Genomic DNA, 13,584 nt, shown 5'->3' on the forward strand with positions numbered 1-13,584 from the left:
CTATTTAAACATCAAGAGGTACCCAACTGGATTAGCTTCGGCAACCTTTGAACTCTTCTTCCTTGTGTTTAGGTTATCCAATGCATATTAGATCTTCATCCTCTAATATAGATCAACTAGCGGCCTTCCATCTAGCAAATTGGATTTGGGAGGCAACATATTAGCATTGTCTATGGGAAATGAGAATGTACCTAGTCTTCTTCCTTCATCGAATATCTTCTCTTCCTCCAGTCAATTTGGAGCTTTGGATTGATCCAAGATCCTAGCTTCTTCTCTACCATGCAACCAGAGCACCAATGTCTCGGTGAGGCTGGATCCTTCTTCTCCACCAAAAAGCTTGACAACAATAATGAGTTCGGCAATGGTGAGACCAAGAAGCCTAACCGAGCATACACCTCCACCATTGTTGCCACTATAACTGCAACCATGGTTGTGGTCTTTAGATCCAACATTTATTGTGCCCCCGTCCCCTATGAAGGCTGCCAAGGGTATGTTCATCTGCATCCATGTAGGTCGGGAAGAAAGAGTCTGAGGTTGGGTCGGATGACATACATCTTGGTTGGTTCCACCACCAACTTTCTTTATGTGAAAGAGGAAGAAGGCCAAGGCTGAGGATGATGCCAACGCAGCCTGAGCCACCATCGCTGATCACTGCCCTTTTCGCTCTATGATCAACCCCTCTTCCATGACATCATTTCCATGACATTTCCATTCCGATGAGACCCATCATCACTTCCTCCTTCACGAGAACCAGCAACCTTGCCCTTCTCTAATCTCCACTCTCTCTGCCGATGGCTGACGACCTTTGCCATGAATGGCCTCTACTGCTCTCTACATCAAGAGGAAGCACAATAAAGCCCCCACCCGTCAGCTACTGCCAACAACATTGAAAGACCAACTTTTGTCTCCTGGAGGTTGTGGAGAAGTCATAGAGCTATGGTGTGGAGGTGCTCGACCTCGATGCCCTCAAGAAGCTAGATACCTCATTTGAGCATTGCCTCAGCAATAACCTTGCTGAGCTCCAGCTTCCCGCCATCAACTTAGGCTGCCTACCTTTGTTCATTGCTATCGTCAATGATGTTGCTACCTGAATCCTCTTTGCCCTTGCTCTCCTGCAGCGCCTTGCTTGTCTCCCTTTAAGTGCCTTCTCTCTAATATAGGCCTTTCCCTCTCTAACAACCATGCTCTAGGGTTTCAGATCCAAAGCCTCATGAAGAGCGAAACCTCTTCATGGATCTGGGTTTAGATCTGTCATATTTCAACCTAAATCTGACCCATTGAGAAGAAGCCACATCCTCTGCCACATCAACATATCACCTACCACATCAGCTGATGCGATCCGATAGAATTTGATCCGTATCCCAAGATTCTTGACTCTTCTTGATTTCTGGAAGGGTAGTTCCGACCTGATTGCAGACACGATTTCTAAAGATCCATCCGTTAGATCGATCTCAATTTTGGATATGTTGTAGATCTCCGCATTAGCTTTCCAGCGGTAGGTGTGGGTCTAGAGAGAATGTCGGGATCTTAAGATATCAGCCTCCGACTGATGACTGCGCAGGAAAGGACGGGCTGATAATCCAACGGGATGGAGTTGTTTGTAGAGGCTGGAAGGGATCAAGGAGGAGAGGAAGAAGAGGGAGGAGGTGGCTGGCCTCTCGGGACAAAGGTGGTGCAGCCGGATGAAGGAGGGGGCGGCGGCCTTGGACGGCGGCCTAGGGAGAGGGGGAAAGCGTCGCAAGAAGAGAAGAGAGAAGGGAAGAGAGCTAGGGCAAAAGCCTTTCAATTAATTTTTGCATGCTGAAATAGGTGCTCACCACATCTATTTATAGGTGGCTACCTGACCCCTTAACTTGACTAGATCTAATTGAATTCAAGAAACAACTAAATCCAAAGCGACTCTAATAAAGGCCAAGTCGGCTAACCCGAGCAAGGCTATGCTGAAATAAAATTAACATCAAGGACTCAAAAGCAAAAATAACCAAATGATTAAGTCCGAGGCGGTCTAGTGGATCCAACCGCATCACTCCACCACGCTTCCCTTAACCTTGTCCTCAAGGTCGGAAGTCAGAGAAACGATCAAGTATCTCAGTCTCAAACTCCCATGTGGCCTGGTCTGCTGCCCTCCCCAGCCACTCCACTAGTATCTAGGTTTCCAGTCGTCCTTCTACTCGTATTCTGCGCTTCGCCAGCACTCGAACCGGCTCCACTACCTCGTCCTCCGGTGGCTCATGTATGATTGGGCCGACAGATGTCTTGGGTCCAAGCCGAGCCCTCAGAAGCGACACGTGGAATACCGGGTGAACTCTCGATGTAGTCAGCAAGTCCAAGCGATACGCCACGGGTCCAATGCGCTCCATTATCTAAAAGGGCCCATAGAAGCGATGAGAGAGCTTCTGGTTCGCCATGGGCCGCAGTGTCAACTGTCGATAAGGCTGCACCTTGACGTATACCCAGTCGCCCACCTCGTATACTGGATCTCTTTGCTTCCGATCATGCAGCTGCTTCATCCTGTTCTGCGCAGTCGTTATGTGGAACTTTAACCGCCGTAAGGTAGCATCACGGTCTAAGAGCTCAAAATCTGCCTCTGTTCGGTCCGCATGTGACAGTGGATCATAAACTCGCAGCGTCGGTGGTGCTCGTCCATACACCACCTCAAAGGGTGTCATCCCTATGGCTGAGTGGAAAGCGGTGTTGTACGAATACTCGGCCCAAGGTAAATAAGAAAGCCACTCTCGGGGCCGATCACCAATCATACAGCGCAAGTACTGCTCGATGCAGCGGTTTACCACCTCCGTCTGCCCATCGGTCTGAGGGTGGTAAGCCGAGCTCATGGCAAGCTTCGTCCCTTGCTGTTTGAAGTAAGCCTGCCAGAATGCGCTAACAAAAATGCGGTCACGATCAGAAACAATAGTCCGAGGCATACCATGTAATCGAGTAATGTCCCGTATGTAGACCTCTGCCACCCGTCGAGCAGAAAATGGATGTGCGAGCGCCGAAAAGTGGGCATACTTGCTGAGGCGGTCCATAACGACCATGATCACTGAGTACCCTTGAACTAATGGCAGCCCCTCAATGAAGTCCATCGACACATCCTTCCAAACCTGATCAGGAATCGGTAAAGGCTGAAGTAGACCCGCAGGTCGCAGTGAATCCGCCTTCGCCCTTTGGCACACATCGCATTGCTGTACATAAGCTCTGACCGCTGCCTTCATGCCTACCCATGTACAGCTCTGGCTCAGCCTCTTGTAAGTCCTGAAAAATCCCTCGTGTCCAGCAAAAGGAGTATCATGGAAGTGCTGGATCAATACCTGCCGCATGGCTGAATCGGTGGGCACGCGGATCAACCCATGGTCTAGAATCAACCCATCTCGGTCCTCCATCTCGGGATGACTGCTCGAGTCTGCTGCCAACTCCCTCTGGATCTGTACTAGGTCCGAATCCCGGCATGTGGCGGTCCTCAAGTCTGAAATAAAAGGAAAAACCGGCGTAGTCAAAGCCGCCAACTCGTCGGACTCGGGATGGCGCGATAGTGCATCCGCCACTCGATTTTCTGCGCCCTTTTTGTACACCATCTCATAGTCGTAGCCGAGAAGCTTCGACACCCACCTCTGCTGGGCTGGAGTATGTATGCGCTGCTCAAGAAAAAATGGAAGGCTCTGCTGATCAGTCCGAACGATGAATCGGCGGCCGATAAGGTACGGCCTCCACTTTGCGACTGCATGGATGACCGCCATCATCTTCCTCTCATATGTGGACAGCGAGCGGGTCCTAGGGGACAACGCCTTGCTCATGAAAGTAATTGGCCATCCCTCCTGCATCAAAACAGCACCAATGCCGGCACCGGAAGCATCGCACTCGACTACAAACGATTTGGCGAAATCGGGTAGCGCCAAAACCGGGGCCGTCGTCATGGCTTCCTTGAGCTTCTCGAACGCTTCCGTCGCTGCCTCGGTCCATCTAAACTCGCCCTTTCGCAGCAACAGGGTCAGTGGCGTGGCGATCTTTCCATATCCCTCCACAAACCGGCGGTAATAACCGGTTAGGCCCAAAAATCCTCGCAGCTCCTTTTGGTACTTGGGTAGCGGCCAATCGGTCATGCAATGTATCTTTGCTTGGTCCGGCTCCACACCTGCAGCAGAGATGACATGGCCTAGGTACTCAACCTTCGGCTCGGCCCATAGGCACTTGGATCGCTTTACCTTCAATTGATTTCTGCGCAGAATTTTCAGCACTTCCTCTAAGTGCTCTAGGTCCTCCTGCCATGAACGACTGTAAACCAGTATGTCATCGAAGAATACAAGGACATACCATCGTAGTAATGGTCTGAATATGTCATTCATGAGCCTCTGGAAGGTCGCTGGTGCATTGGTGAGGCCGAACGGCATCACCCGGAACTCATAATGGCCATCGTGTGTCCGAAACGCCGTCTTGTGCACATCTTCGGGCCTGACACGGATCTGGTGGTATCCGGCACGGAGATCAAGTTTGCTGAAGTATTCTGCACCAGCAAGCTCATCCAACAGCTCCTTGATGACTGGAATCGGATATCGGTCCTTAACGGTGATCGCGTTAAGTGCCCGGTAGTCAACGCAGAATCGCCACATCCCGTCCTTCTTATGTACCAGCAGCACCGGCGATGAATATGAGCTTCTATTGGGCTGAATGATGCCGCTCTCCAACATCTCTCATACCATCTTTGAGATCTCCTCCTTCTGAACGTGCGGGTAGCGGTAAGGCCTCACATTCGTCGGTTCTGCTCCCGGTACAATCTCTATATGATGATCGTGCTCCCTCTCGGGTGGAAGACCATGAGGCTCCTCAAATAAATCTGCGAACCCCTGTAAGAGAGCAGCCAAATCAATAGATATACCTGCCTCCATCGTGGTCTCCGTCGACAGAGGTAAGAGCTGCATCAAGTAGCTGTGCGCGCCGGGTCCGGGCAAGCCGACTAGGGGCTGAAGTGCAGCCCTTGGGCTAGGCCGAATGCCATCCAATCTAACTCGCCGTCCGCTCCGTCTGAAAGTCACCCACATCTCGGCGAAGTCGAATGTAACCAGGCCAAGACTCTGCAGCCACTGCGTACCAAGGACCAAATCAGCTCCTCGTAATGCCAACGGATAGAGATCGAGCTTGAATTGGCTGCCCTGGATCGTCAAAGTGATGCCTCGGCATATGCCCTTCGCCCTCAACGTGGCTCCGTCACCCAATGCCACGTCGAAGCCCAATGTTGGCTCTGCTATGAGACCGGTCTGTTTGACGAGCCTCTCATCCAAAAAATTATGGGTACTGCCCGTATCAATGAGGATACACACCACACATCTTTTGATCATGCCGTCCACGCGTAGCGTTTTCGGTGTCGCCGATTTGGAGTAGGCATGCAATGAAATCTGAATTGGCACGTCCTCTTCCTTGGCCTCTAAATCTTGGGACTCGTCCTCAGCAACCTCATCACCATCTTCAGCCACGGCCTCGTCCTCCAATCCGTCGATCAACATCACCGCTCCGACGGGCCGCGCACACCGGTGTTCCGGTGTAAATTTCTCGTCGCAGCGAAAACATAGGCCTTTTGCTCGACGTTCCTCCACTTGTGCTGGTGTCAAGGTCCTCCCGGGTGGACGCTCAACCCTCTTGACATCACCTGACAAGCGAAGAGGGGTCCTCGGCCCTGTGTTGGCTGCTGCAACCGTCGGCGCTCTCGGCTGGCCGATGGAGCCCCATGCGGTTTGGCCGGCCCGAGGGTTGGTCCAGCTGCCCCGTGCCGCTGATCGAGTGGTCTTGATCTTCTCTTCCACCATTAGGGCCAAGGCAAAAGCATCCTCCAAAGATTGTGGCCGCAAAGTCCTCACCTTGGCTTGAATGTCGACACGAAGTCCTCCGAGGTATACGCTTTTCAGCGCGGAGTCGCTCCACCCCACCACTCGGTTGCTGATCCTCTCAAACTCCTCTTGAAAGGCTCTAACAATAGTCTTTTGGGTGACCCTTGATAGCATAGACCGGAAGTCATCGTACTCGGTAGGGCCGAAACGCCGACAAATTGCTGCAGAAAAATCCTTCCAACCGTTGAAAGGTCGGGCTCGGTCGGCGGTTTGAAACCATCGCAGGGCGGTCTCTTCTAGGTGAAAAGATGAGATCAATACCTTTTGGTCCTCCGCTGTGCCATGGTAGTGAAAGAACTGCTCAGCTCGATACACCCAATCGAGAGGATCGCCGTCTTTAAACTTGAGAAATTTCAGCCTAAGAGTCAGTCCGCGATTTCCTCCCTCTCGATCTCCATTACGGTCCCGATCTCGTTCATATCCTCGGCGTGGGTACTCCCCCACACGCTGGTTCCTCATCTGAAAATTTTGGATGGGATCATCCTCCATATCTGACCCGTCGTCGATGCCAATCGGGCTATCCCCCGAGCCCTAGCGCGTGCACCAATCGGTATGAGCTCGGGTCGAGGTCTAGGTCGATCTTCTCCTTGGTCCAGCCGCATCTCCTCTGGTGGGTTGGGAAGGAGAGGCTCACGAGGAGGGGGTCCCCTCCGTCCTGGTCGTCCACGGGTAGGGGCCGGAGATTCCACCCGGGTCCGATGCGGAGCTCCCCCCGATGGAGTTTCTTGCCGCTGATTTAGCAATAGTTGCAACATCATCTCGATATGGCGTTGCGTGGTATCCATCTTCTCCATCAATTGTTGTTGGCTCTGCTGCATAGTTGTTTGATTCCCACGCAAGAACTCCAAGAGACGGTCGGTGGAATCAAGATCGGGTCTCAGGTCCGCCGAGGCCGCGGGTGATCGCGAGCCTTCTTGATGTGGGTCGACGCCCCTTGAAGATGCCGCTTCTTGCTGCTTCGAGGTTGTAGAGCGGGTGTTCACCATCTTCCAAGGCCAAGGATTGAACTGCTCTGATACCAAATTGATGCGATCCGATAGAATTTGATCCGTATCCCAAGATTCTTGACTCTTCTTGATTTCTGGAAGGGTAGTTCCGACCTGATTGCAGATACGATTTTTAAAGATCCGTCCGTCAGATCGATCTTAATTTTGGATATGTTGTAGATCTCCGCGTTAGCTTTCCATCGGTTGGTCGTGAGTCTATAGAGAATATCGGGATCTTAAGATATCAGCCTCCGACTGATGACTGCGCAGGGAAGGACGGGCTGATAATCCAACGGGATGGAGTTGTTGTAGAGGCTGGAAGGGATCAAGGAGGAGAGGAAGAAGAGGGAGGAGGTGGCTGGCCTCTCGGGACAGAGGTGGTGCAGCCAGATGAAGGAGGGGGCGGCGGCCTTGGATGGCGGCCTAGGTAGAGGGGGAAGGCGTCACAAGAAGAGAAGAGAGAAGGGAAGAGAGCTAGGGCAAAAGCCTTTCAATTAATTTTTGCATGCTGAAATAGGTGCTCACCACATCTATTTATAGGTGGCTACCTGACCCCTTGACTTGATCTAATTGAATTCAAGAAACAACTAAACCCAAAGCGACTCTAATAAAGGCCAAGTCGGCTAACCCGAGCAAGGCTATGCTGAAATAAAATTAACATCAAGGACTTAAAAGCAAAAATAACCAAATAATTAAGTCCGAGGCGGTCTAGTGGATCCAACCGCATCATCAGCTTGGGTGACTTGTCAACATCTAGCGTTGGCTGGTTGGGCCCGGCTACATTGACCAGATTGGTCCAAGGAAATTCAATTTCTTTGACCGCTCGGTTCACCCATTTTGTAAATGGTTCAAAACTCGTACCCTAAATTCTTAGATGTGCTCTTTCCATTTTCGGCCTTTGTTTGCCCTAATTTTGATTATATAATTGATTATTTTATACCTATTTCTTCAGTTCGTCATCACATACTTGTAGCTATAGATCAATTTGATGCCTCCCTATCTATTTTTACCATTTTGGATGGATCCAGCACATGAACTTTATCGAGCTAGCTCTATTGGCATGCAAAATAGCAAAAATCTGTTGAGCTCGGTGACAAGGGATCGAAACCCAAGTATGGGGACAAACTAAGCTACAGTATATCTCACAAGACTCAAATAGGTATGACACATTTGCCATGTATGAATTGAATATTTATTGATCTAAACATTTCGAAATGGTTTTAAATATTTGAGAACTAGCTTTCATAGCTCACAACTCTCCAAAATTCAAGTCCTAGCTTAAAGTAGGCCAAGAGGACACCAATGGATCCATCCCAAGGACTATCGGGATGAAAAATCCTAGCTCAAACTAGGTTGAGGTGACACCAATGGGATCCATCCTCGGTAGAGACTACAAGGATAAATTTTCTAGCTCAAACTAGGCTGAGGCAACATCCATGAGATCCGTCCCTAGGATCATTAAGAGGAAAATCCTAGCTTAGGCTGGTTTGGATTGAAAGTTACACTTCCGACCAGACTGGTCGTAGGTAAAGCTAGCCAAGGAGAAAATTCTAGCCCAGGCTATGTTGGATCAAAATTGGCATGCTCGACTTGATAGATCATGAGTGATGCTCGCTAAGGAGGAAATCGTAGCTCAGATTAGGTTGGATCGAAGGTGGCACATGTGACTTAACCGATGGCGAACAAAGCTAGCTAAGGAGGTAATCCTAACCCAAACTAGGTTGGATCGAAAGTGGCAAGCCTGACCTAAACGATCACATGCAAAGCTAGCCGAGGTGAAAAGTTCCAGCACCACCTAGGCTCAGATGGGAGATGGCAATACTTGACTTGATCAATTGGTTACTAGATATCAAATAACTCATTCAAAAAAAAAACCCAGAAAGTCAAACACTAGAATGGCCTAGGACCAAAAACCAACCTTAAGCCAAACTCTTGTAACTCGGTCTTCTAAGGCTGGGAATAGAGGGCAAAGGCAAAGATATACCGATCTCACTTGATAACGACTTTGACCAGCCTAGAGGGCAAAGGCAAAGATAAGCCGACGTCGCTCAATAATAGCTCCTAGAGCTGACATAAAGAAGGACCCATTAAGAGGAACTCCAAAGCATAACGGTCTCTAAAGGCCGAACTAGAGGGTAAGAGTCTAGAAGTTGACCTCATATAGGGACAGCTTTCTGAAGCTTCTTCAAAGGAGACTGTAGCCTTTATGAGTTGACATTAAGTGATAACGACTTACAGAAAGATGCCTTCCAAGCTTAAGGCCTCTAAAGGCCGGGTCATAGGGCAAAGGTCAAAGAGTCGACCTCAGCGGCTCTTAAGTCAAAGAGTTGACCTCAATAGCTCTCATATTGAGAAGACACCCTCGGCAACTCTCAGGTTAAAGAGCCGACTCAACAACTCTCATATCAAGAAACTGACCTTAGCAACTCTCAGAACAAGCAAATTTCAATGGCTTAGATCAACCAAAGTTCTACACACTTAATCACACTTTCGATCTAATAAGATGTCACATGTCTAGTCATATAACTATCAACCTTTTAAAAGTATATTCAGTGTTCCAAATTGTAAGATGAGATATCAAATTCAATCAAACATAATCCATATCAAAATCAATGCATTCAATCAAGAATCATACAATATTCTAAAAAATGTATATAATAATAATAAAACACCATACATCTAGAATAATTCTAGAATAATTCGATTTAGAAAATATTTATAATTTATCAATAAATTTAGAAAAAGGTTACGTTACTTATCTTGCGAATGTAATCTATCTAATAGATCTAATTAATCCTAAAAGTCCCTCTAAGAGCCTAAATTATATTTTCATTAAAATTTTATCATAATTATTTTAAAAATTAAAATTCTAAATTCCAATACCCTCATAGGGCTGACCAAGCAGGGGTGCCCAACATCCGGGTTGGTTCGATCAAGGTGATTTCGTCGAATCATGCTCGGACTAGGGCATAGATGGCTCAACAGAGATTAGGAGTGACCAATTCTAAAAATATCCGGAATGGGCCAAGAGGGGGCTAGCGCGCCACCCGACGACCATGGACCATTGCCCTTCAACCATGATTGATTCAAAATCACTACGAGGAGTATCTTATTGGATCTATCATCTCTAGAGAGTAGAGAGAGAAATAAAAGAGAGAAAGAATGGAGAAGAGAGAGAAAAGAGAGAGGAAGAGAGAACAGAGTCTGTCTCTCTAGCCAAGAAATTAGAAAGGAGCAGAAAAAGGTAACCGTGGTGGTATCTGGGGTCAGGAGACTCACGGCCGACCAACAGGCGGCCGGTGATGATTGGTGGCCGATAGCACCCAAGCCCATCAAAAATAGAGGTTTCGATCCCTTAAACCATGAAACAGAGGGATTCTAATGGCCAGAACTCCGACCATGGCCATAAGCTACTGCAGGGGTTCTGGGATGGACCCCAGCGACAGGCATTAGCGATGGAAACAACCAAAAAATTGAAGAAGAAGGCTGGTTTTCACAAAAATAGGAAAAACAAAGCATCCAGTTTCTGGCAAAATTTTGGTGATTATCAGCGAGAATCAAAGCTTCCAAGGACCACGAAAGAAGGAGAGAGAGAAAGAGAGAGGCCAATTAAAGGTTGTCAGATTCTTATCTGGCTTTCAGCGATAGTTAGCAATGGTAACGGTGTCGGAAGTGGTCGGCATTCAAGGAGAAAAAATAAAGAATATTCAGTGATAGAGTCGATCAGAGACTTGGGCTCTTCAATGTGATGGGAGGGGATGAGGGGAGTAGCTCTAAATATAGCTCAGTCCCAACTGGAATCTAACTCCGAGTCAGATTCCGTCCGTCAAACTCGAGAGGAAGAAGACTCCCATCGGGAGTCATCTTCTCTCCTCGCATGTGCGCAGCATGTGCATCATATTTTTTTCTTTTTTTTTCTTTCATTTTTAGGCTGAAACATGCTTATGGGCTGGCCAAATGGACCTGGCCTAGACGACTTAGGTATTACACTTATATTTCTAGGTAGATCTAGATAAGCAAAGCCTAGAGATAGTTCTTCGCTTAACTTAAGACTTTGAAAAGTCCAACCCTAATGGAACAAGGACTTCACATCTATAAAAAGGGGCTCAAGGTGCCAAGTATGTATCTCAAATTATTCTACAATACTTTCTTCTCCTTTCTGCTTTTTTTTTTTGAAGTCTTGTCTGACTTAAGCATCGAAGGATTCTCGACTGGATCAGCTTCGGTGACTTTCGAGCTCTTCTTCATTCTCTATGTATAGGTCATCCAGCACATATTGGATCTTCCTCCTCTTCTGCGGATCCGCCAGAAGCCTTCTATCTACTAGATTAGATTTTGATGGCAATAATCATAAAGAAGCTAAAATTCTACAGGATGTAGATCTCGACTTATACATAACTTTATTTGTAGCTGCTCTATCTAATTTTTCCTAATTGGAAGATATATCAGCCAAATTTTTCCTAAAAGAAATTTTTTTTTGCTTAAACGGGCTTGCTTAAGACCCCAACAATAGAATTTGATCATGATTAATTACTTGGTGTGCCTCATCGTTTGGTGAGATATCACGTCATAGAGCTTAAAATATTACTTGATTTCCAAAAAAAAAAAATATGCCTCAATTGGATGCCATATGGGTAGGTTATGGCTTCCAGAATTTTAGAACACGATCCAATTTTTTAATGCAGCAAATCTTACTTCTAGATCCGGTTCAGTCCTCTCGATTGTAGTCAAAATGGTCCACACAGAATCTGGTAATCTTTCTAATCACTTGGCCAATAAATAATGACTAAGATATCAAATATTAAATGATAGAAAACATAGAGATGCCTAATTTTTAAGTTTAACTTTATCTAAACTAAATCAGAAACCAAATGGGATATTGTAAATTAAAGAAGGATTAGAAATTCTTAGCTAGTATGCTTTACAATATATATATATATATATATATATATATATATATATATATATATATATATATATATATATATATATATATATATATATATATATATATATATATATATATATATATATATATATATATATATATATATATGTCAAAATAAAGCAATAAAAGTGGTTATTTTATTTATCTTATATTCATGACTGTCAAATATTCATATGAGCCAATACCTTGGCTCAATATTTGGACTAGAAAACGGTGTTCATCTGACGTTCGTTGCCGCATCCAAATTTATGTACAAAATAGCTGATGTATCTAGATTTGCATGCATGACTCTTCCCATGTCAGTGAATGGCAAACGGATGACTGTTCATTCTAAGATTTATGCCTCACCTAACACAATGAGTCGATTTTATCTGAATTGCATATATTGTTGCATCTAGAATTACTATAACATAGTCGATATATCTAGACTTGCACGCATGACTGGCAAACAGATGACACAGACATTTTAACATCCATATATTCCTCACCTAGTAGGCATTCGATAAGTCTAATGCTCACATAGTCTGAGTGCTACTGGTCAAATATCATACATCAAGATGTATATAAAGGACGAGGTGCATTGTTGTGTTTCTTATGTGCGCATGCATGAGATCTCATATATGTCAAATGCTTTGATACATGATGTCGCAACATCGAACCAAGTCTTACCTCATATGCCCAGCTCTGACCATCAGGCTTGTTGATCAGATGATCGCTTTAATTGTTAGCCTTTGTTTTGGACCAAGCATGCGTGAAAGTAAGATAAAACCGTGCACGTGGGAGTGCTCCTAAAATAAATTGCCAAACTTGTCCCTGGGGCGGTGGAAGACGCAAGCCATGATGTGTTGTGGCCGTATTTTTGACCGTTAGCGAGATCCCTTTGACGAGCGCTGCCCGTGAAGGCCTGCGTGTCGGGCTCTCCTGTCGAAAACACCGCGTTCAAACCGTCGGCTGGGGCGTCAACGCACAGATTCTCCGGGGATAAGGTCGGCCTAGCCTCGCTCTCCACATGACCCTTTCTAAGAGTTAAAAAAGGAAAAGGAGAAGTACTCGAAAAATCGAATGGATCCTCTCACGACAGTAATATCGTGAAAGGAGCATAACAGCTAACGTCTAGAATCTCTTGGTATATAGATGCCATTGGCCGTGTTTGCTGGACCCAAAAGTGAGAGCACACCATGTGACTCACACTCTTCATGGAGTCGCATGGCCATGTGGGGTCCATAGAAGACGTGGGAGCGGCTCGGATTGTGAAAGTTGTTGACTCAAGGAGGCGTAGATTCTGCCAGCTAGGCGTAGTCAGGCTTAAGCCAAGCTCTAGTTAAAGCTCGACTGCAAATAATCATGCTTAAACTGTTTGATAATTATACAAGTTTGAGATGTTGAGTTTCTGATGAAGTATGACCTCGAGTCTGATTAAGTCTAGCCAAGTCCGTGGTATTCACAAACTACTTGGCTCATCTGTGGCTCCAAATTGATCCAAGAACAGTTGACGCGTTTTAAGTTTTGTTAAGTCCACTTGCAGATGGTGATGTTTCAACCATGAGTTTGTAACTTAACGTGGTCCAAAGAGAGACGTGTCATGTAAAGGCTGTGCATGCCCGGTGCCCCTCTTGCAAATGGTGATGCGTCACGCTTGGATTCATGGAATGCTCTGGTCCATAGGCGAAGCGGCACCACTAAGTCTTAATGTAGCTATATATGGTGAGGTGGTCACCGGTCTGGAGGTGCCACGAGATTTTTTTTTGTTGTTGTTGAAATAATGACTAAT

General features: G+C 46.5%; 1 protein-coding gene across 1 annotated transcript; it reads right to left on the reverse strand.

Annotated features, from left to right (window-relative positions):
- Positions 1-4,688: 4,688 nt before the first annotated feature.
- LOC148699724 (uncharacterized) lies at positions 4,689-5,333 on the reverse strand. The gene has a single exon (XM_088712895.2). It carries the CDS (start codon positions 5,331-5,333, stop codon positions 4,689-4,691), a length of 645 nt encoding a protein of 214 aa, XP_088569021.2.
- Between the last annotated feature and the right edge of the window lie 8,251 nt (positions 5,334-13,584).

Source organism: Phoenix dactylifera, chromosome 16 (assembly GCF_051530095.1).
Source record: "Phoenix dactylifera cultivar Ajwa chromosome 16, Ajwa_hap1_PhDact_Kaust_v1.1, whole genome shotgun sequence".
Classification (NCBI taxonomy): Eukaryota; Viridiplantae; Streptophyta; class Magnoliopsida; order Arecales; family Arecaceae; genus Phoenix; species Phoenix dactylifera.